The sequence below is a fragment of the Rana temporaria genome, chromosome 3, assembly GCF_905171775.1.
Source record: "Rana temporaria chromosome 3, aRanTem1.1, whole genome shotgun sequence".
Taxonomy (NCBI): Eukaryota; Metazoa; Chordata; class Amphibia; order Anura; family Ranidae; genus Rana; species Rana temporaria.
In genome coordinates this window covers 391,576,065-391,599,418 of record NC_053491.1, presented here as the reverse complement: position 1 = coordinate 391,599,418, position 23,354 = coordinate 391,576,065, and the positions used below count along the sequence as shown (strand labels likewise).

General features: G+C 45.5%; 1 protein-coding gene across 4 annotated transcripts in view; it reads left to right on the top strand.

Moving 5' to 3' along the window:
* Positions 1-16,683, top strand: part of PRR5 (proline rich 5) — a 191,555-nt gene extending 174,872 nt beyond the window's left edge. For all 4 annotated transcript variants that reach the window (XM_040345811.1, XM_040345809.1, XM_040345810.1 and 1 more), the window contains 2 exons: positions 6,963-7,101; positions 15,997-16,683. In XM_040345811.1, coding sequence (XP_040201745.1) covers positions 6,963-7,101; positions 15,997-16,541 — 684 coding nt within the window. In that variant the 3' untranslated portion in view covers positions 16,542-16,683. The remainder of the gene's footprint in view (positions 1-6,962; positions 7,102-15,996) is intronic.
* The last annotated feature ends 6,671 nt before the right edge of the window (positions 16,684-23,354 follow it).

Sequence of the window (23,354 nt, the reverse complement as noted above, 5' to 3'; positions counted from 1 at the left end):
TGCCTGCTCAGGGGGGAATCAGCGGAGGCATCTGAGTCCACTCTACAGACCGCCCATGTGAAAGGACCCTTAATACTTTATATTAGGGATGTCATGATACCGATACTAGTATCGGTATCGGTACCGATACCGAGCATTTCCTCGAGTACTTGTACTTGGGGGAAATGCTCCGATGCCTCAGCCGATACCTGGGCAGGCAGGGGAGTTGCAAGTCTTCTGCTCTGTGCAGTCTTTCCTCCCCCCGTGCTCCGTGCCGCTCTTCTCTCCCCCTGTCAGTGCCGTTATTCTTCTCCCCCCCCCCCGTCCGTGCCGCTCTTCTCTCCCCCCCCCCGTCCGTGCCGCTCTTCTACCCCCCCCCCCATCCGTGCCGCTCTTCTCTCCCCCCCGTCTGTGCCGCTCTTCTCTCCCCCACCCTGTCCGTGTCGCTCTTCTTTCCCCCCGTCCGTGCCGCTCTTCTCTCCCCCCGTTCGTGACGCTCTTCTCTGCCCCCGTCCGTGTCGCTATTCTCCCCCCCCGTCCGTGCCGCTCTTCTCTCCCCCCGTCCATGCCGCTCTCCCCCTCAATTTGTGAGGATGGAGAGCGGAGGTAGGAGCCGCTAAACCCAGGTCCTACCTTTTCCGAATGGACAGAGTCAGTGATCATTGACTCTGTCCATTCACATAACTGAGCATCGTAACCTGTGTTTACGATGCTTCAGTTTATGAATGGAGAGGAGCCTCTGTCTCCTTTCCATTCATTTTAGCTGAGGCTGAAGAGAAAGGGACTGGGGAATCTGTGTCCTTAGTCCCTTTCTCTGTCTTAAAGGGGAGATTTCAGAGGTCTTTTAAGACCCCTGATATCTCACCAAAGACCCCCAAGAGGGCTGGCTACAGCTCTGATTTCCTTCAGAACCAGAGCCTAGGCAAAGATCACAAGGTCTCTGCCCACCCGAATCATTGTGGATGCACCCTGAGTGCATTTGAGGCCGTGCACATGCACCTACATGGATGTCACAGGAGCAGCGGGTGCATCCGTGCAGGTGCTGCGTCTCAATTGACAGCAATGGGACAGTGTTTACATGGATACACAGAACACATCTGCATCCCTGTGCAGGTAAACACAGCCCTCACATGGGGTGCAGATTCATACGCTCCATACAAACAAGGCCTTTCTTTCATTGGCTTGAGTGAGTACCAAAACAGACTTCAAGGGCCACAAAATAAATGGCAAAGAGCCGAATTCAACCCTCACCCAGCCAACACCCCCCCATCTGTTTTAGAGATAATAAAAAGAATCAGGGAGAGACTTTGAAACCGTACTCTGTATCTGTGATGCTGTTGGCGCCATTCAACAACCAGCTCCGTTAGTTGCTTTAGATATTTTTTAGCGCTGGCTCTGCGTTCCGCCGCCTCTCTTCCAAGTATAAATGAAAGTACGCTTCTGTTGGTGACAGAAAACCTGGCGATTAATTACCAGGCAATTGAACGGAAGAATTAGCATACAAATAGCTTCTGAAATACCTGCAGATAAAATTAAAACGCTGCAGTATTTTTAAAAGTTGAAAAATCAGATAAAGGTTGCTCTTTCTTTAAAGGTCACTTTGTTTGGTGGATGTATTCTGAGCAAGAGGGCAGGATGTGGTAAAAAATTCAGCGTGTGCAGTAACTATAATTATTCCATTAGTCTGGAAGGTGAGATTTTTTTTTAAATTGGCTGTCACAAGCCCAGATAGCATGAAAAAAGACTTGAGTGTCGGTCTGAATAAATACACATTGTAGGTTCAATATGCTAGAACAAGGGTCCTTAATGCTGAACTTTAACCTGCTTATATTTTGCATTCCCTTGTTTCTCACTTTCCGCCTTCACCAACATGCTAATAACATTTTAAAATACAACTTTTCCACTTTCATTACACACATTATTTCAGTGCCAGTCATGTCATTATGGGGTCTCTGTACTTCTCTATGCGATGCAGGCAAATTATAGCTAGTTGGAGGGAGTCGGCACGATGCTTCCTGAAAAGATCACAGCACCCTGACTCGTAATTCTCAGCCCGGATGCAAGCAGAGGATTGGCTTTTGGAAGGAATTTTGCAAATATCAAAATGTCTTCATGAGTGGATGTCAGTCTGAAGGAATTGGTGTTCTTAGGCAGACTGTATGTGCAAGCAGACCTATGATAAGGTTGCCGCTTGTCCCCATTTCTTTGGGACAATCCCTGCAGTGAAGGATCTGTTCCCAGGAAACAGATGTCCCCAGATTTGTTCCTGGGAGCTGCCGAATAATTTAAAGTGTATAGTGTACAGGCTCTAATCCATGAAACTGCTAAAGCAGCGATTAAAAAATGATGCTGTTATAGCACCCTGTGTGTGAGCAGCGATTTATACTGCCACCCATATGTAGACCACTTTAGCCATGCCATTTTAGGTTTGTTCTTCAAGTGTGAGTTGGAGCCTGCACACTGCAAACTTTACACTACCCGGTAGCTCCCAGGGATGATACACCAATCAGACTGTGGGTAACTGCTTACCTGATCCCTGGACTTTGTGTATTAATAATCCTGACCACTGAACTCTGAGTGTTACTTAATCCTGATCCCTGGACTTTGTGTATTAATAATCCTGACCACTGAACTCTGAGTGTTACTTAATCCTGATCCCTGGACTTTGTGCATTAATAATCCTGACCACTGAACTTTTACCGACAGGAAAACTGTGAGGAGAGCTTTTGGCCTGGAATCTTGGTCGTGTGTATGCTCCTCACAGTTTTTCCGACGGGAAAACTGCCCAAAAACAGCTGGACAAAAAAAAGGAGAACCAGCTCTCTTTTTTCCGGCCGGGAAGACCGGCGGACTTTTGCCCGGCGTTTTTTGACAGTTTTCCTATCGGGAAAACCGGTCGTGTGCAGGGGAAAGAATGAACCGAGCAGGTTCTCAGCTATCCCCTCTGGATTTCCGATGGGAACTTTTCCCGTTGGAAATCCCGTACGTGTGTACGAGGCATATGTGCTACTTAATCCTGATCCCTGGACTTTGTGCATTAATAATCATGACCAAAAAGAATGTAAGATGATGAAACTCTCTAAGGAGTGTCAACAAATTAAAACAGCGCTATCAAATAACTGTGCATATTTGACTATATAAAATACATTACTACAACCCATATGTAATAATATACAGTGATAATAAACAAAATATATCCAGTTTAAGAAATAAACACTAAACTGTGACTGTAATAATAAACACCCGTGATTGACTTAAACGTGAAGTGAACGCACTGAAAGTGCAAGAGACAGTCTTTAAAAATAATTTAGAACGTGGCCAAACAAAGCAAAGTTCATGTGTATAAGGATCCTGCGATCTTCAAATTTTTTCAAAAACTTCCACCACACCCGACAGTGCTCAGTGACTCCTCCCCCATCAAATGGACACTCACCGGATAGGTATGCCTCACACTCTCGTGTTTTGGCACAAAAAACCTTATCAGATGTAGTTGTTCCCGTCAATAAAGATGTAATCCAAATATGACATCCAATCAGTTCCACATATATGTCAGAGAGAGACAAAAGAAGTGCAAATAGTGTGATACCATCAAAGGTTTAATAGCACACCAAAATAAAACTTCAAACAGTGCACTCACAAACAAAATCTTGTAAAACAGCAGAATATCACATCAAGAAACTCCTTCAAACGTCAAAATGGTGAGAAGCGGTCACGGCGGACCCCCGATCAGCGAGAAAAAGTGAAACCAATTCTCCTACTCACGGTGCCATGGACTTCTGTCAGAAGCGGCTGCACATCCACTTAAATAAAAAACTTCAAACGCACTCTGCATCCAAAAACGCAGCACTCACTAGTAAAATTAGACTGTATGGCAATACCCCGACATGTTTCGTTATAAAAACTTATTCATGGGACTCATGAATAAGTTTTTATAACGAAACATGTCGGGGTATTGCCATACAGTCTAATTTTACTAGTGAGTGCTGCGTTTTTGGATGCAGAGTGCGTTTGAAGTTTTTTATTTAAGTGGATGTGCAGCCGCTTCTGACAGAAGTCCATGGCACCGTGAGTAGGAGAATTGGTTTCACTTTTTCTCGCTGATCGGGGGTCCGCCGTGACCGCTTCTCACCATTTTGACGTTTGAAGGAGTTTCTTGATGTGATATTCTGCTGTTTTACAAGATTTTGTTTGTGAGTGCACTGTTTGAAGTTTTATTTTGGTGTGCTATTAAACCTTTGATGGTATCACACTATTTGCACTTCTTCTGTCTCTCTCTGACATATATGTGGAACTGATTGGATGTCATATTTGGATTACATCTTTATTGACGGGAACAACTACATCTGATAAGGTTTTTTGTGCCAAAACACGAGAGTGTGAGGCATACCTATCCGGTGAGTGTCCATTTGATGGGGGAGGAGTCACTGAGCACTGTCGGGTGTGGTGGAAGTTTTTGAAAAAATTTGAAGATCGCAGGATCCTTATACACATGAACTTTGCTTTGTTTGGCCACGTTCTAAATTATTTTTAAAGACTGTCTCTTGCACTTTCAGTGCGTTCACTTCACGTTTAAGTCAATCACGGGTGTTTATTATTACAGTCACAGTTTAGTGTTTATTTCTTAAACTGGATATATTTTGTTTATTATCACTGTATATTATTACATATGGGTTGTAGTAATGTATTTTATATAGTCAAATATGCACAGTTATTTGATAGCGCTGTTTTAATTTGTTGACACTCCTTAGAGAGTTTCATCATCTTACATTCTTTTTGTTCACTTATTATCTTCTAAACAGCAGCTAGGCATCATCCACTCCTCCATAGGCGCAACGGTGGGCGACTTTTTAGGGCGCATTCTATAGATCACCCATTGTTACTATAATAATCATGACCACTGAATTCTGTGTGTTACTTAATCCTGACCCCTGAACTTTGTGCACAACCTAATCCTGACCCCCTGCTCTATGCACATTACCTAATACTGACCCCTGAACTCTGTGAATAACCTAATCCTGACCCCTGAACTCTGTGCATAACATAATCCTGACCCCTGAACTGTGTGTTAGTTAATCCCGATCCCTGAACTCTGTGCTTTGTTTAATCCTGACCCCATCCCTCTGTGTGTTACTTAATCCTGACCCCTGAACTCTGTGTGTTACTTAATCCTGACCCCTGAACTCTGTGTGTTACTTAATCCTGACCCCTGAACGCTGTGCTTTTTTTTAAATCCTGACCTCTGAACTATGTGTGTTACTTAATCCTGACCCCTGAACTCTGTGTGTTACTTAATCCTGACCCCTGAACGCTGTGCTTTTTTTAAATCCTAACCCCTGAACTATGTGTTAGTTAATCTTGACCCCTGAACTCTGTGCTTTATTTAATCCTGACCCCTGAACTCTGTGTGTTACTTAATCCTGACCCCTGAACTCTGTGTGTTAATTAATCCTGACCCCTGAAAGCTGTGCTTTTTTTAAAACCCTGACCCCTGAACTATGTGTTAGTTAATCCCAACCCCTGAACTCTGTGCTTTATTTAATCCTGACCCCGGACTCAGTGTGTTACTTAATCCTGACCCCTGAACTCAGTGTGTTACTTAATCCTGACCCCTGAACTCTGTGTTACTTAATCCTGACCCCTGAACTCTGTGTTACTTAATCCTGACCCCTGAACTCTGTGCATAACCTAATCCTGACCTCTGTACACTACTTAATCCTGATGCCTAAACTCTGTGCTTTTTTTAAATCCTGACCCCTGAACTATGTGTTAGTTAATCTTGACCCCTGAACTCTGAGGTTTATTTAATCCTGACCCCTGAACTCTGTGTGTTACTTAATCCTGACCCCTTAACTCTGTGCTTTATTTAATCCTGAACCCTGCACTCTATGCTTTACACTCTCTTGACCCATAGCAGCATAGGTTCAGGATTTATTGAACCATACACTTTAAGCTCCACCTTTGTGGGTGAGGTCAGTAGGGTGTCCCTGAATTTCAGTTAGAAATCTGGTAACCTTACCCTACCCAATGCTCACATGTTATGCTGGGCCTCTGTGAGTGAAAGAACTAAAATTCAATAAATTAAAGAGGCAGGCCAGGGACAGTCAGGCTGGAGAAGAAAGAATTTGATGATGCTGGAACATCCTACAGACAGGAAATGAGACATCACTATCTGCCCTGCTAAAGCTTCTAATGTTTATTGTGAGAAGCAATTTCAGTCCAGCAAAGGAGCCTGTACATCTGTGAAAGACTGAAGAGAAGGCTGGAGTTTAGCTTTAAAATCCAAACCAAAGAATACATTTTAACACATTGCAGCTTACCAGTCCATTTTTTTTTTTTTGTCTTACTTTCCTTTATTTTTACCTGGTGATCTTAACAGTAACACAACTTCCTGTCCTAGGGTGGCAACACTCTCTCTGTACTGTAACGATGGCAGAGCAACTTTGTCACCCTAGGACAGGAAGAATTTAGGGCTACAGAACATCACCCACCTCTCCTCATCTCCACTGATAACACTGCTTGAGCACAGCTCACTGAATTTTTGCCAGGATTTACATGTATTTTTTTAAATTAAACATTTAATTAATATAATATAATACTCTCAATGGTATATTTAACATGCCAAAAGGTTGCAGATAAGAAAAGTTCACTATTAGGGTTTACATACATTTTAAATTTGAAGAAGTGACAGTTGTTTTCAGCTACGTTTTATGAAAGTTAAACAAATAAAGTTACACATCTGGAATAAAGATGCTTATCCTTGTGTTAAAGCTTTGTGAAATTTGATTTATTCACTTATGGGCCTTTCTGGTGGTCAGTTAGTGGATACCTGTACCGAAGGAAATACCCAATCTGCCATCTAAAATGCTAGTTGCATGGCTGTCAGGTCCATTCAATGGCTTTAAAATATCAAGCTTTGTCATGCTTAGTGAAAATGTGTAAGTGTGCAATGCCCTGACCCCTCAGATTTGCAATCTCTCTTCTAGGGTGTCCATGAATCGAAGGGTGTGACAGAGGAATATCTGAACTTGGAGTCACTAATTCAGAAGGTGGTCTCTCCATACCTTGGTACATATGGACTGTACTCAACTGATGCTCCCTTTACTCACTCCTCCTGCATTCTAGGTATGATCTGGTCATATAACAGCTTACAAACTGCAAAATTAAATTAGACCTGCTAAATGTGTGCTGTGGCCTAAAGCCTAACTGAAGCCACATAAAAAATGAAAATTGTCCCCCCACCACCACCATGAAAGAGGAATTTAGGGGACATTGCTCTATATTTTAAATGTGGCTTTTTTTTTGATCCAAAACAAAGTTTTATTGAAGCACCAAAAGAAATTTACATACATCGAGAATACTTCCCATCTCAAATCATTAGACAGCAATCCATTACACAGTTCAGTGTTGGTAAACATTGGCAATATATCAACCACCAGCATGAGACAATCCACTCCCATCCCGTCCCTGCCTCCCCCCTTCCACATACATGCTTCTCCCTTCCCTAGTCTCAAACACATTGACAGTATAGGAATCAAGTTGGAGTGCTCAAACCGAGTATCCTACCTGTGACCAGGTCCACCGGTGCCAAGCCCGGTACATCTAGCCACCTGCCCCATAGCTTCTCGAACTTCTGGGAGCAACCTCTATGTTGGTATATCACTTTCTCTTTGCGCAGCATTTCCCCCATCAAGTTGATCCATTCCCTCATGCTGGGGGGCTCCTCCGCTATCCAATGAGTCATTATAAGTTTGCGGGCCAGAAACAGGGACCTAATGACCGCTACTCTGGTACTCTCATCCCATTCCAGTTCCTCCAGTACAAGTAACAGGCAGTGTTTTGGGTCAACTGGCAACGTTATCATGAACACCCTGTTAATGGTGTCCACTACGCCCACCCAATACGGGTGAAGCTTTGGGCATCTCCACAGTAGATGAATCAAGTCACCATGGTCTCTCTTACACCTGGTGCACAGCGGGGTGGGTCGCAACCCCATAGCAAACAGTCTGTGGGGGGTGTAGTACACTCTCAGTAGTAGGTATAGTTGTGATACCTTATGGGATACATTCAGGGAGCAGATTGGTACCGCCTGTAGCGCCTCATCCCACTGTTCACCATCCATCGGGCCCAGATCCCCCTCCCACTTGGCCCTCACTCTCAGCGGGTGTTTGGTCATGAAACTGTGTAAAAGCATATTATAGCACTGCGATATAAACCCCTTGGTAGAGGTCGCCCCTGCAATCAAATTGAACAGTGGGGTAGGGGAAGGAAGCCACTCCGTAGCTTCGCCCTGAGCCCGTACTGCATGTCTAAGTTGCATGTAATAGAACTGCATCGATATTGGTAGTTGAAAGAGCCCCTTTAGAGTTTCAAATGAGAGTAGGTTCCCGTTCCGAAATATCTGCCCCAGGCGGGTTATCCCATATCTTTTCCATAGTGCCCCATGCTGTAACTTTGCCAGCTCGGGGTATGAGTCATTCGACCAGATGGGGCTGTATTCCGTGAACCCTGTTACTCCCTGTAAGTACCTAGCTTTGTTCCACACCTTCTGCATAAGGTTGTAGGTAGGGTATTGTTTGTTTGGCTTCCCAAAGGCTAATGCTTCCAGGGCAGGCGCCACCGACTCCCTCCCAACTGTATGGAGCATCACCATCTCAGAGGAGCTTCCTCCCTCTCCCTCCCTCCTCTCCCCAGTGCGAACCTCACCCACCAGCTGCTGCAGCTGAGCGGCTATATAGTATAGCCAGGGATTAGGAAGGGCAAGCCCTCCCTCATCCTTCGGGCATTGGAGATGTTCCAACTTAATTCTGGGGGTACGGTTTTTCCATATAAGTGAGCGAAACAGTGTATTAACAATTCGGAATACCTTCAAAGTCACTACTGTGGGGGCATTATGAAGAACATAGAGCAGTTGGGGCATAAGGATCATTTTGATCAAATTTACCCTGCCGGCTACCGACAGGCCTAAAGAATTCCACGTTTTAATGCGGTCACGAAATTTTTGTAGCAGCGGGGAGACATTCAGTCGTCCATACTCACATATCTTGGGCGTCACCTGGATACCCAGATATCTGAATGAGGCAGTCATGGGCACTGTGGATGAGGACGGGGGGGGCCCCCCCTCATCAATGAGCATCAGCGAGGACTTGGTCCAATTGATCTGCAGCCCTGAGAATTTACCAAATTCCTTTATCACCGTCATAGCCTCCGTCAGTGAGCCCTCTACGTCCCCCAGCAAAATCATGGTGTCGTCCGCGTATAGCATTATTTTTTCCTGCCTGTTTCCGTATCTGAACCCCACTACCTCCTGATTGGCTCTAATTTTAATAGCGAGTGGTTCTATCGCCAAGGCAAACAGCAGGGGCGACAATGGGCACCCCTGCCGTGTGCCTCTCCCCAAAGAGAAAGTGTGAGATGACCGAATAGTTGCCCTCGGGTTGAAGTACAATAAGCGGACCCAGGAAATGAAGGTTTCCCCAAACCCAAACCTCCCAAGCACCTCCCACAGATACTCCCACTCAACGCTATCGAAGGCCTTCATAGCGTCCAGTGAGAGAAGGGCCCTCCCTCCCACATTATCAGCTGGGGATTGCATGTTTAAGTATAGCCTACGCAGGTTGACGGCCGTCGACTTGTTAGGCATGAAGCCAGCCTGGTCCGAATGCACCAGACTAGTAATGACCCCATTCAGCCGGATCGCTAACATTTTAGCCAGTAACTTAATATCGCTCTGGAGTAGCGATATCGGCCTGTAGGAGCCCGGATCCAACGGGTCCTTCCCAGGCTTTAGTATCAAGACAATGTTAGCTGTACTCATAGAATCAGGTAGGGTCTGTCTTTCCCTGGCTGCATTAAACACCGCTAAAAGTTTCGGTAAGAGAATACCCGCGTATCGCTTATATATTTCAATGGGTAATCCGTCTGCCCCCGGTGCCTTACAGTTAGGGAACTCAGCCAGGGCTGTCTGCAGCTCCTCCAAAGTAAAGGGGGCGTCTAAGGTCCTTCTCTGTTCCCTACCCAACCCGGGGAAGTCAATGCCCTCTAAGTAAGTCAAAAGTTCTGCTCTGGTAGATAGTGCCGTCGGGAGTTACAGGTTCTCTTAGAGCCCGGCCAGTTCCGCCAATACAAGATCCGGGGAGTTCACTATTTTGCCCTCTTTGTTTTTAATAGCTCCTATGCTGGGGGACCTCCGCTGAGAGTTAGCTATTCTTGCTAGCATACGGCCTGTACTTTCACCCTCCTCAAAGAACGCCAATCTGGAGAAGAATAGTTTCTTTTCAGCCTTTGAGGCTAGCAGCCGCTCATAAGCTGATTGAGCTGACTGCCATACCTCTCTAGCCGCCTCCGTAGGGGTTTGCACGAAAGCCTCCTCCAGGGCCGTTACCTGTTTTTCAAGGTCCTTCACCCTGGTAATTTCCCTTATAAGCAACCCCCTCACACAAGCCTTGAATGCATCCCATTGCTCGGACGGGGATTCAGCAAAGCTCTCCCTCTCCAAAAATTCCCTCATGCTCCGCTCCACCTCTTCATGAGACAGGAATAGCTCTAGCCAAAAGGCATTAAATTTCCACGGGGCCCTCGGAAGTGTAGAGGGTGGAGAAATCGTTAATTTTGTCACCAACTGTGAGTGATCGGAGACGCTACGTGGCTTGTAAGTCACTTCCGAGATGGACGGGAGCATAGCAGAGTTACACACTACCAGGTCTATCCTAGACAGTGTCCCATGTGTCTTAGAAAAGCATGAGAACTGTCTGTCCAATGGGTTCCTTGACCTCCATACATCTATCCACCCTACCTCGGTGAGCAATCTCAGCAATGGGGAGTCCCTCGGAGTGGACGAGGCCCCAGAAATGGGGTGTCTGTCCATCAAGGGACTCAGCCAGCAATTAAAGTCCCCCACTATCAACAGCGGAAGGTCCGGCCTGCCTTCCAAATAGGTCAGCAGTGACCGGAGCACCGCCACTGTGAACGGCGGGGGTATATAAACACATGCCACTATGCAAGTCAGTCTTCCCACCCGACAATGCAGGAAAATAAACCTTCCCTCTGCATCAATACACACATCTATTTCCTGAAAGTCAATGGCCGCATGAATCATTACACTCACACCTCGGGAATAGGAGGTGTGAGTAGAATGGTAGGCCTTACCCACCCAAGCATACTTCAGACAGCACTGCGTTTCAACAGTCAAGTGCGTTTCCTGCATACATAAAATCATTGGATGATATTTTTTCAGACAGGAGGATACCATCATACGCTTCAGCGGGGAGCCTAGGCCCCTCACATTCCACGAAACTATTGGTAACTCAGCCATTAGGATAAAACATATATAAATGAAAGGGTGGAAAAAATACAAAGAAAACCATCAATCCCAGGCTGACATCAGGAGGCCTAGGAGTGGCGAGGAAAGGACAGTCACTATGCCACGGTGTAATGGTAAGGAAAAAGAGTTCTCGATGTAGGTGGTGAAGGTGCAAAAGCCGTAGGGCCTGGGCCGTCAACTGACCGGTCCCGTATCCATGGCCTAGAATCCGTAAACAAACTTGTATTGCAGCAAAACGAACAACAAAAAAAAAGGAGTTATAAGTCCAGGTCGCCAACAGAGCTGACCCCTCAGCTCCAACAGGAAGCGAACTCCTATAAGGCACTTTTGCTCCACGTGTAATGTGGAGCGATCGCAGTTTCCTTGCAGCTTTACAAGGTGGCTCAAAGAACTCTTCCAAATATAACGTCTCCCAGCAGAACAGAGCATAAACGTAATCAAATAGAAATAGGATAAGAGCCTTTCTGTGCAGGCGATAACAAGTGTTAAGTGCAGGTCAGCTATTTCCAACAGGGGAAGGGGAAATAGGGGATGGAACTCCATCCCTCAGTTTATAGCATATGCAGACAGTGCTTTCAAAAATTAACGAGCAAGCATGATGACCTGTTTCAGCTCCTGTAGTATCAGTCTCCTTCTTCCTCTCTCTCACGGTGACGCAGGGCCTGTTCATTCCGGTCAAGCCACACTGCAGCATCTTGAGCCGATTCAAAAAACTGTGCTTGACGGTTGGCAGTAACTCTCAGCTTAGCAGGGTACAGCATTGCATACGGTAGTTGTAGTGCCCGCAGTCGCCTCTTCACATCCGAGAATTTGGCCCTGCGACGCTGCACCTCAGCAGAAAAGTCCGGGTAGAAAGACACTCGGACCCCATTAACCTGCACGTTGGCCTTCTCTCTGGCATGTCTCAGCACCGCCTCCCTGTCTCTATAGTGCAACAGCTTGGCCAGGATAGGCCTAGGGGGGGCTCCAGGCTGCGGCGGGCGGCCTGGTGTGCGGTGCGCCCGTTCCACCGTAAAAAATGGGGAGAAGGCCTCCTTCCCAAATATCTCCACTAGCCAGCTTTCAATAAAGGTGGTGGGGTCCCGGCCCTCCGTTTTCTCCGGCAACCCCACTATGCGCACATTATTGCGGCGTAAACGGTTTTCGATGTCATCAGCCCTGTTGTTATTGTCCCTGGCCATCTGTACGGCTGCATGGGCCTCCCGGGCAACTGGGGGAAGTCTGTCTTCCACCTCACTCACTCTGCTCTCCACAGCCGTCGTGCGCTCCCTTATCTTCTGCATATCTTGCCGCAGCAGGGATACATCCTCCCTAAGGCCCCCAAACTGTTCTTTCATTGTGTTCACTGATGCAGTACACACATGCACCGCTCTCAATATTTCAGCCAGTGTCGGTTGTTCTGTGTCCCCAGCCTCAGTGTCTGGGTCTGCTTGTACAGTGGGGGGCTGTTCTGCACCATCAACCCGCTCCACACATCTCCAGGCCCCGCCATCCGCCCGTCCCTGCAAGGCCTGCCCTGAGTCCATGGACCGCTCTGCTTCCCCCCCTGTACCTTGTTCCTGGGGGCCCCCAAGCTTCTGCGTGAAGAAGGTCATGTCTCTAGGGTACTCCTTACCCTGAGTCTTAGCGGCTTTTTTGCTGGGCTCACCTCTGGATTTATCTGTCCCTCGTGGTGTGCGGAGGGCCCGGGCCGCGGCAGCGCCATCTTGATTCTCGAGTGGCGGCCAATCGTCCTGTTTTTTAGTCATTCCACGGGTACAGTGGGCCGGCGGATGGACCGGGAGGTTGCCTGGGTGAGTAGCCAGCTGAACAGCCGTTCAGAGCCTTCGGATCGCTGCTGGGAGAGGATCGTTAGCGGGTGCTGCGGAGGAGCTGTGAGACACACGTCTTCTCACATGCCGGTCTTGGCCACGCCCCTTAAATGTGGCTTTACTTTCAGGTAAGTTCTCTTCTAAATGGGTGGATGTTATTCTATGGCTCCATTTCCATGATTCTTAGGGCAGAGTTTACAAACCTGCCAATGGCCACTGTATTCTTAGGATGGGGCTTAATAGAAGTTTAAATGAGCTTTTCATCTTAAGAGCCCAACTCGACAGTTAAAGAAAAAATCCATGTTTTAAAAAAATTGCAATTACCGGTACATATTTTTTTTTTTTAATTGGGAGCCAGCAGATCATGGGTGCAATGCAGGGCTCTTGCAGACTCTGGCCCGGATTCTCATACGAGTTACGCCGGCGTATCTCCAGATACGCCGCCGTAACTCTGAGTCCGAGCCGTCGTATCTATGCGCCTGATTCTTAGAATCAGTTACGTCTCTTACGCCGTCGGATGTTAACTGCATATTTACACTGGCCGCTAGGGGCGTGTACGCTGATTTACGCATAGAAATATGTAAATCAGCTAGATACGCGAATTCACGAACGTACGTCTGGCCGACGCAGTACAGATACGCCGTTTACGTTAGGCTTTTCCCGGCGTAAAGTTACCCCTGCTATATGAGGCGTACATGAGGCGTACCAATGTTAAGTATGGACGTCGTTCCCGCGTCAAATTTTTAAAATTTTACGTTGTTTGCATAAGTCGTTCGCGAATAGGGCTGGGCGTCATTTACGTTCATGTCGAAAGCATTGGCTTCTTGCGGGTTAATTTGGAGCATGCGCACTGGGATACTTTCACGGACGGCGCATGCGCCGTTCCTAAAAAGCTTCATTTACGTGGGGTCACATAAAATTTACATAACACATGCCCACATCTATCACATTTGAATTAGGCGGGCTTACGCCGACCTATTTATGCTACGCCGCCGCAACTTTCGTTTGAGAATACGGCACTTGCTTGTAAAAGTTGCAGAGGCGTAACGTAAATAGGATACGTTACGCCCGCACAAAGATACGCAATTCTACGTGAATCCGGACCCCTTGTGTGTACATCGTATGGCCAGGCAGTTGCACACTAACAGGAAGCATCAATGAACTTCCACAGTGCTCAATAGCGCCAGAATAGTTCATTGAGAAGTACAAGCCGACAGCCACAAAGGCTACCGAACCTTGTAGTTTTCCATTCACAGGACACTGTGAATGAATGATGTGGCCGGGAGTACAGCCGTGTTCTATGCAGATTGTGACAGAGAGCGGGGGAGAAGATCCCCAGCTCCCTGTCACAACGGGGAGACGGGGGGTGGGGGGGTGTGCAGGGGCCAGTGGATTTGTAACAAGTTACACCCTGTATATGGGTGTAACCTGTAACAAAACGTGAATTTATCCTTTAACCTTAACATAAAACTTTTGCCTATCCCTCGCACTACCTTTAGCCCTTAAAGTTGAAGTTTAATCTGCTTTTATTTTGTGTTCCCTGGATTCTCCCTACCCCTATTAACATGCTAATAAAATTAAAACTTTTCCATTTGCATTACAAAACTTTTTTAAGATCCATTGATGTCATCACTGAGACTCTGTGTTTCTCCAGTGGTCTCCAAACTGTGGCTCAAGGGCCAGATGCATCACTTTGCTAGCCTTTATCTGGCCCTTGGGGCACTATTCCTCCCACTGACACCAACAGTGGGGAATAAATCCTGGCACTGACACTAATGATGGGGTCACTATTCCTCCCACTGACACCAATGATGTGGCACTATTCCTCCCACTGACACCAATGATGGGGCACTATTCCTCCCACTGACACCAGTGATGGGGCACTATTCCTCCCATTAGAATCAATGATGGGGTACTATTCCTCCCACTGACACCAATAATCCTACTGACCTCCAATGTTGATGCCAAGTTTAATCTCCCTGATGCTGGGCCCAGGACATTTTCTACCCTCCCCTGCCCAAAATCTGGCCCCCTAAAGTTTGAAAGACAATAAACGGGCCCCTTTGTTTGAAAAGATTGGAGACCCCTGCTCTGTGCAATGCATGCAGATCTTATCTAGTGGGAGAGAACAGCAGGGTGCTGCGTATAGCTTCCTGAAAACATCACAGCCTCTTCACAAGAGCACTCAGCCCCAATACAAGCAGTCTGTTAAAGAAAGGTAAAAAAACAATCTTACTGACCGCATAAAACTATGTTACAGGGGGACAAAGAAAAAAACAAAAGTGTTAATGCTAATGACAGACGTCATCATATATGTCATTTTTAATTTTTTCCATAGCTCCACTTTGACTGGCTATATTATGCAATGTTACACCAAGTACCGGTCTTAGAATGGATTTGGCACCACCTAGTGGCATCTGTGGAAAAAATACTAAGTTGACCAATTTTAAAAGCCAAAACCATCCGTTTTTATCCAAAATACCAATCCAAGGTGTTTTTCATGCTTTGAGTTTTTCTACTGACATCCCTGCCTGAAAATTATTCAATAATTAAAATCTCTTACAAATGCAAATATTTAACTGAATTTATGAGCTAGACTTAGATTTTTTGATTTGGCCCATTTAGTTTGTCTGTATGAAAAAAAGCCAAAACCTTTTGAATTTCTCATCAAGTTCTATACTGGTGACAACAGTTACTAGGATAAACAGAGAAAGGGAATCCTCCCGGCAGGGACCCAGAAAAAAGAAAACCCGTCCGGTTCTAACCCTTTCACATTCTATTCAAAACTAAAAAAAAAAAAACTTTGGCTGGGATTCAGTTATCTCAACCTTAGTAATGATATAAGACATCTTTAAACTCAGTGTTGTTATTTCCTGTTCCCGACAGAAAAACGCATATTTCGCCGTTGCCCAAAGTCTGGTGAAGTTGTAACTAAGAACCCAGTGGTGAGATCCAAGAGCTACAACAATCCGCTGTTGACGCCGGTGGCTGAGTACGAAATGGAAAACCTGGCCACCAATGGGACGGGAATTCGAAGGCACTCCCTGTCTGAGATGACCACCTTCCTGGAGATCCAGGGTTACTCCAACCTGACCACCATCCTGGACTCTAGCTCCAAACTCTCCATGGCCACCACCAAAACACAGTCTCCAGCCGAAGTAGACAGACCCTCCGTGGGCAACGGACAATTTTCACCTGTCCACAATAACAGCGAACCTCAACAAGTACTATTACACAGCCAGAACTCAATAGAGGAGCTGTCCATGGACTCCACGCTGCTTCCTGCACCTTCCTCCAGCCCAGAGACAATAGTTGATCAGATCTTAGAATCCATAGACTCGGACTCAGAAGGCATTTTCATCGATTTTGGAAGGGGATGTTCTAAATCTTCAGGATACGGCATGGATGTGGGCAGACAGAGCCTCGTATAATGACATTTATTCTCTTTTTTTTTTTTTTATACTATGCCCTCACATTAGGGGGTGTGACTTTCAGTTACAGATGGCAGGTTCGGCTAAAGAAGTCCATAATAAAAAATGAATATTGTTAGCCCATATCTGGCAGACAAATGCATTTAAGGTGGACTTGTGCTTTTCTTGTGAAGGATAAAGCAACAGGTCCACTTTAACATTTAATCTCACAGCAGCTTATAATTACTTTACCTTTGCTCCATCATTCCATCATCAATTGGTTTGCCAGTGGGAATGAGGAGAAGGACCTGGTGCAAATACAGGGCTTAAAGTGTTACTAAACCCACAAACGTAAAATCAGTCTGTATATGCAGTAAAGCATGCTTATCATACTTACTTTGGAACCTAAGGGGTAAATCCTATGCATTGTGTAAAAATGCTGTTTGATCCTGTATGAACAGATCCTCCCTTTTTTTGCATTGCCCCAAAAAACATTTCCAGAAAAGACAGAGTTAGTGGAGTCAATCTGCACATGCTAAGTTTGGTGTGTATTGCTAGAGAGTTTTTTTTCTTTTTTCTTGGGAGAGTGCATGTAATCAGCACAGGACCAATCAGCAGTGTCCAGACAGAGGGCCAGGGGTCCTGTATCCTTATAGGACAATCAGGGGACAATGAAAACTCCCCCCACAAGCTTTAACCAGACACTAATAGAAGTCACAAGACTGCTATATACTGCTAATGAGGAAAGTTATTTAGCAGTTTATATTTACTAAAATGATTGCATTTCCATATTCAGTGTACTGTGGGTGACCAGATATAAGTAATGTAGAGTCCTGGGTTTAGCAACGCTTTAAGATTGTTTCCTCACTCCATGTGACAGCTCTGGATGCTTGAGCCACTAATAAGCAAAGCTTTCACTCAAGAGGAAGGGGAGGGATTTATGTGCTCTGCCATACCCAGAAGTACAGGGTAAGTCACTTCCTGTCCATGGAAGAATGGAGTGAAAGGGAAGATAAGTATAAGCAGCTGTGTTGGCTGGTATTAATGTGGACTTATTGTTTTTCTCTGCATGGAAAAGGGTAATATTCTTCCAACAAAATGTTCCAGTTGATCCACCCGTTTATGGTCTTTTATCGTTCTTACTCTTCTTCCTGTCACAGCTGATCCAGAAGTCAGTATACATTGTAGAATCTTCTGCGTCATTTTAAGAACATGCAGATTTTTTCTTTTCAGAGTAATGGAAATGGGGTGCTTGTGCCTAATGGGTCTTTCCAGTATGGATAAGGTCATAACCCGAAAAGTGTTCCCATAGCTGGAGATACCACTAGGACAGCTCTTCAAAGAGTAGAAGCAACTCTAGCAGGAAAAGAGAAAAACAAAGAAGGATCCTCAAAGTGCACAATGCCAGAAGTTTATTATCCAACACAGTTTAAAAAAAACTTACAAGAGGTAGGCGTTAAGCAGGCTCATCATAATCACATATTCCTGGTGGGGCTCCTGTCACTGTCTTTCCATCTCCCTGTGCCGACCAGCAGCTGCAAGGTTGGATAGGATTGCCCAATTAAGGTGCTTGCCACTCTTCTGGAACCACGGTGGAGCGCACGCTGTGCTTATGGAACGCACGCAGCATAAGATGTCAGGAAAGAGGCAGTGACGTTTTTTGGAGCATGCACACAAGGCTTCTTCAAAACTTCTTTTGAAGGTTTTGAAAAAGGAGTCTTGTGTGCATGCTCTGAAACGCATCACCGCCCCTCTCCTGACATCTCTAATCTTCTTCTAAAATGCATTTACAGTTCAAAGTGGAACTTTAGGAACCACATTTTTTTATATTTGCATTGAGTTTTGCCTAGACGATGATAAATAAGGCCACGTACTTACCTTACTCCTCCTTTTTATAGGTTTCTATTGTGCTGCATGACCTGCAAGGCTTTAAATGCTTAATTTGCCTAGAGCAGGAGTGCCCAATCAGTGGCCTGTGGAGCGTTCTGATGTGGCCTGCATTCTCCTTCTCTGGGATGGCTGGTTGGCAAGCCCAGATCGTGGATTCCGACCTGCCATACCAGAGCATCAGGGTTGTAAATGAAGCCAGTGGTAGGGGAAGCAAGCGGCTGTGGAGCAGAGCCGCATAGGCTGATTCTTCCAGTATAGTGCCGCCTCCTGTCTCAGGCAGAGTATGGCCAAATGCATTCTGCCTGTGACAGCACTAGCTGGCAATACCTGAATGGAAGACTGTTATTAAAGGTAATTATATCACTAAGATCACAGTATATATATGGGCATATCTGTTCTGCACTGGCTGCTAGGCTGCTTTCAACCTGATCCTCAGGTACAGCACAGCGCACCTGCGGGTCACCTGCACTGAGCCATAGACTTCTGTTATTACCTGCTGGTTTGGTGCGTTTTCAGAAAGTGCGTTACACCTGCAGGATATAATAGAAGTCTATGACAAAGTGCTGCTAACCCGCAGGAAAGCCACAGGTGCACTGCGCTGCACCGCATCAGTGTGAAAGCAGCCTTAGGCCCTTTTCACACAATTGGTCCGACCCAATCGGACCCGCCAGTCACCTCTATGAAGTGGTAGATGTAGATGGACTTGTGTCCGTTTACACCCGCCTACCTCCAATCCGATCCGCAAAAAAAAACCAGAAGGGGATCCGTCTACTTCCGTCTGGGTGGATCGGAGGTCCCATAGAGTAGAGTGGGCTGTCTCCATGTCCGATCTGCATATGCAGAATGGACACAGACCAGTCATCAGCCTGCTGCACTCACTGTGGCCCACGACAGGTTACCCTAAGTCGCTTAAGTGGCCCTTGCTCTTCAAAAGGTTGGGCACTCCTGGCCTAGAGGATAGCGTGATATATTTACCATATTCCTCATTTATCTAGCAGTCAGCACTCTTTTTTCCATTGTCTGACACTCCAAGATGTAGACAAGCTCTCAGCATCCCCTGGTACAATGCAGGTCCCAGATGATCAGCTGGACAGCAGAAAGAAGAGACTTCAGGGGGCCGTTCACATAAAGACAAGGAAGCCTGAAGAAGCAAGGAATAAGGTAAATATATCCCCTTAAATATATTTCCCTTGGCAAAATGCTAATGCTTTATTCCCAGAGTTCAACTTTAATGGAGAAATGCCATTAGGTTTGTTTCAGCAGCTTTTAGGGGAGTAAATGTAAACTTGTCTTATTTCCATTCATCAATGGAAATGTTAAGGCAGCTCCATCATCTTTGGAGTTCACCCCTGGCTCTCAGACTTCCAGACCTGGTACTCTACATTGTTTAATACAAGTAGTTGGCCCCACAGATTTTAATTCAAACTGAGAACTGAGAATATGCTGCAGTGTCTCCAGTGAAAGACATTACAAACAGAAATTTACATCTACTTCCTAAAACACTGCTGTAAAGTTCTACATGCCTAAACAAAAATAATTAAAGAATTAAAGGATACGTCCTGCAAAAACTGGGGGGGGGGGGGGGTTAGAACCCCTGTCAGGTTTTTATTGGTAGCCATGTTCTGTTAGAAAGATTTCCCATCTGATTCTGATGAAGAGGTTTCAGTAGACAGGAAGTGAGGGGAAATCTCCAGTGGGGACGCTGACAGGGGTTCTGGTGTTTCCATACTCTACCTAAAAGGGCATTTTATTTCTCATCCATTAAAGAACACAGAAAGTCCATATTATTTGGGTTATACTGTTACCCACCGGAAGATTGGACACTGGAAAACAAAACAATTGTAGACAAGCACAGAATAAGCCATCCAATTCCCAGCATGCCAGTGTTTTGCTAGTGTCCAAGGAGGATGAATGTCTTTTTTCAGCTCTGCTGCTAAAGGACTTACCTATGAACTGGATAGACTAGTGTCTTTATTCAACCTTACCAACTACGAAACTACTTTTTTTTTCTTTATTGCTTTGTTGCCCTTTGTTTTCCAGTGTCTAATCTTTCTGTGGTCTGAAGTAAAAACCTAAGGTGAAAGACTTCTTGTTGCCGGTTTCCTTGTTGCAGACTTTCCCTCACTTCTGGTGAAACCGGTGTCACAGGGACAGTAAATGGGAATAGGAGCCCCGCAAAGAATGCCAACCACGACTCATCTGGGGAAATAGCAATAGAACAAGATAGAAAACCTTCTCCAGTTAATGTTGTTTTTCTCTGATAAGCCATGGACTAGAGATGCATGCAGGATGTCTCTTAAATTATTCTATGAGGCTAAGTGCCTTGCACATGCTTAGGGAAAGGCTGGTTGGTGCAGATGCCTGAGGACAATCGGATTGCGTCTGCATGTCCAAAAGCAATCTGAAACCAAGGCCAGCTTTTCATTATCAATTTCATATTGTTCACAGCCATGTATATAGCTCCCATAAACCAACTGCGCAGGTGATGAGCTAAGGAGCTCTGCTTAGAGACCATATCAGGCTAAAAGAGGTACTAAAATGACAGGCAGTAGTTTTCTTCTATGGAATTACTGGACAGGAAATCAGTGGTGTGTATGAAAATGTCTCCTTCCTCAACATACCACCTTCATTTTAAATATCTTCTCTTTTGATAATCTCCTGAAACTTTTACATGCTCATTAATATAATAAAAACCTTTTACACATACTGACTTGTTGTTTATGCTTAGTAGCCCTTAATGAAGAAATCTGTTTTACAATTGTGTAATGTGACAGCAGTGTCTGTGCCTCTGTTTTACCAGGATAAAGCGATGGAGCCCCATTATCCAGTTGTTACTCTCACATTGGATTGTTCAATGGTGGGGGTGTTGTTTGGCTCTGCAGGGGAGGGGACTGCTGGGCAGAAACTAATGATGTATGCATAGCGTATTGTTCCCAGGATTGACAAGCTGTCTGGGTGCACTAGCAACATAAGTTTAATTACTTTTATGAATTGATAAGTTAACTTTATACCCTGTATTGTATGTCCTATTAAACTTTAGTAAAGTTTGCTTTAAAAAAGAAAAAAAAAAACATGCCCATGAGTGCAGCCTAGGTCAACACTTACCTTCCTCACTATTACAGCAGTCATGGCTGGCTCCGCTTAATTTTGAGAGCCTATTAATTGTACTCATGGTGGTTGCCAGCAGTCCCTTAGTTTACAGCTTACCCACAGTAATGAATAGGGCTGTGGGGCACGTGCACAATATGAAGAGGAAATGACTGGGAGCATGTTGGAAGAAATATTCCTGGATGGGGATAAGGTAAGGATTGACGTATTGACCCAGGGGGGTACCCTGCACTCATAGAAGTAGGGGGGATTTATTAAATGACAGCTTCCTTAAATGTACTGTCCTTTGAAGGAATTATGTTCATCTAGCTTAAAGACCACCAGTCAAGAAAAAAAAAAAAAACAAAGGCTGCCATTGCAAGACTAAAACAGTTTTTTCTGCTAGAAAATTACTTAAAACCCCCAAACATTATATATTTTTTTTCTAACACCCTAGAGAATAAAATAGTGGTCATTGCAATACTTTTTGTCACACCGTATTTGCGCAGCGGTCTTACAAGCGCACTTTTTTTGGAAAAAATTCACTTTTTTTAATTCAAAAATAAGACAACAATAAATTTGGCCCAATTTTTTTATATATTGTGAAAGATAATGTTACGCCGAACTTTTACCCTTAAAAATCTCGATAGGCGATGTTTAAAAAATTCTAGAGGTTGCATTTTTTGAGCTACAGAGTAGCTCTAGGGCTAGAATTATTGCTCTCGCTCTAACGATCGCGGCGATACCTCACTTGTGTAATTTGAACACTGTGTTCATATGCGGGCGCTACTCGCGTATGCGTTCGCTTCTGCGCGCGAGCTCGTCGGGACGGGGCGCTTTAAAAAAATTTTTTTTTGTTTTCTTATTTATTTTTATTTATTTTATTACTTTTTACACAAAAAAAAAATTGATCACTTTTATTCCTATTATAAGGAATGTAAACATCCCTTGTAATAGAAAAAAGCATGACAGGTCCTATTAAAGGAGTTCTCTGACCTAAAACTTTTAACCCCCGCTGTGCCCGGGCTGTAAAAAAATAGAAAATAAACTTTCACTTACCTGCCTACGATCCCCCGTTGTTCCGATATCGCCGTCCCGTTCTCCGGTCCCGGTCTCTTCCGCTTCCTGTGTGTCGGTGACTCATAGTGCGCTCAGCCTATCAGTGGCCGCGACGGGACATTGCTGCGGCCGCTGATAGGCTGAGCGCACTATGAGTCACCGACACACAGGAAGCGGAAGGGGCCCGGGACCGGAGAACGGGACGGCGATATCGGAACAACGGGGGATCGTAGGCAGGTAAGTGAAAGTTTATTTTCTATTTTTTTACAGCCCGGGCACAGCGGGGGTTAAAAGTTTTAGGTCAGAGAACTCCTTTAAATATGAGATCTGGGGTCAAAAAGACCTCAGATCTCATATTTGGGCTTAAATACAAAAAAAATTTTTTTTTCAAATAACAAAAAAAAAAATTGTCTCTTTAAGAGGCTGGGCGGGACTGACGTTTTGACGTCACTTCCGCCCAGCAGAGCTATGGGGACGGGCGAAGGAGATTTTTCCTTCAGTCTCGTCCCCAGCCGAACGGTCCCGATCGCCTCCGCCGCTACCGACGGCTCCGGTAAGCGGCGGAGGGCGTGGAAGAGCGGCGGGAGGGGGGGGGGCCCCCTCTCCCGCCACCGATAACGGCGATCTCGCGGCGAATCTGCCGCGGAGACCACCGTTATCGTTTACCAGACCGCGCACACTAAAGATTGATACCTCGGTTGTGGCAGCAGCTGCTGCCGTTACCGAGATATCAATCTTTAAAAAATGGACGTACATCGTCGTGCGCAGGTCTGGAAGTGGTTAAGCTACGCCGCCGTA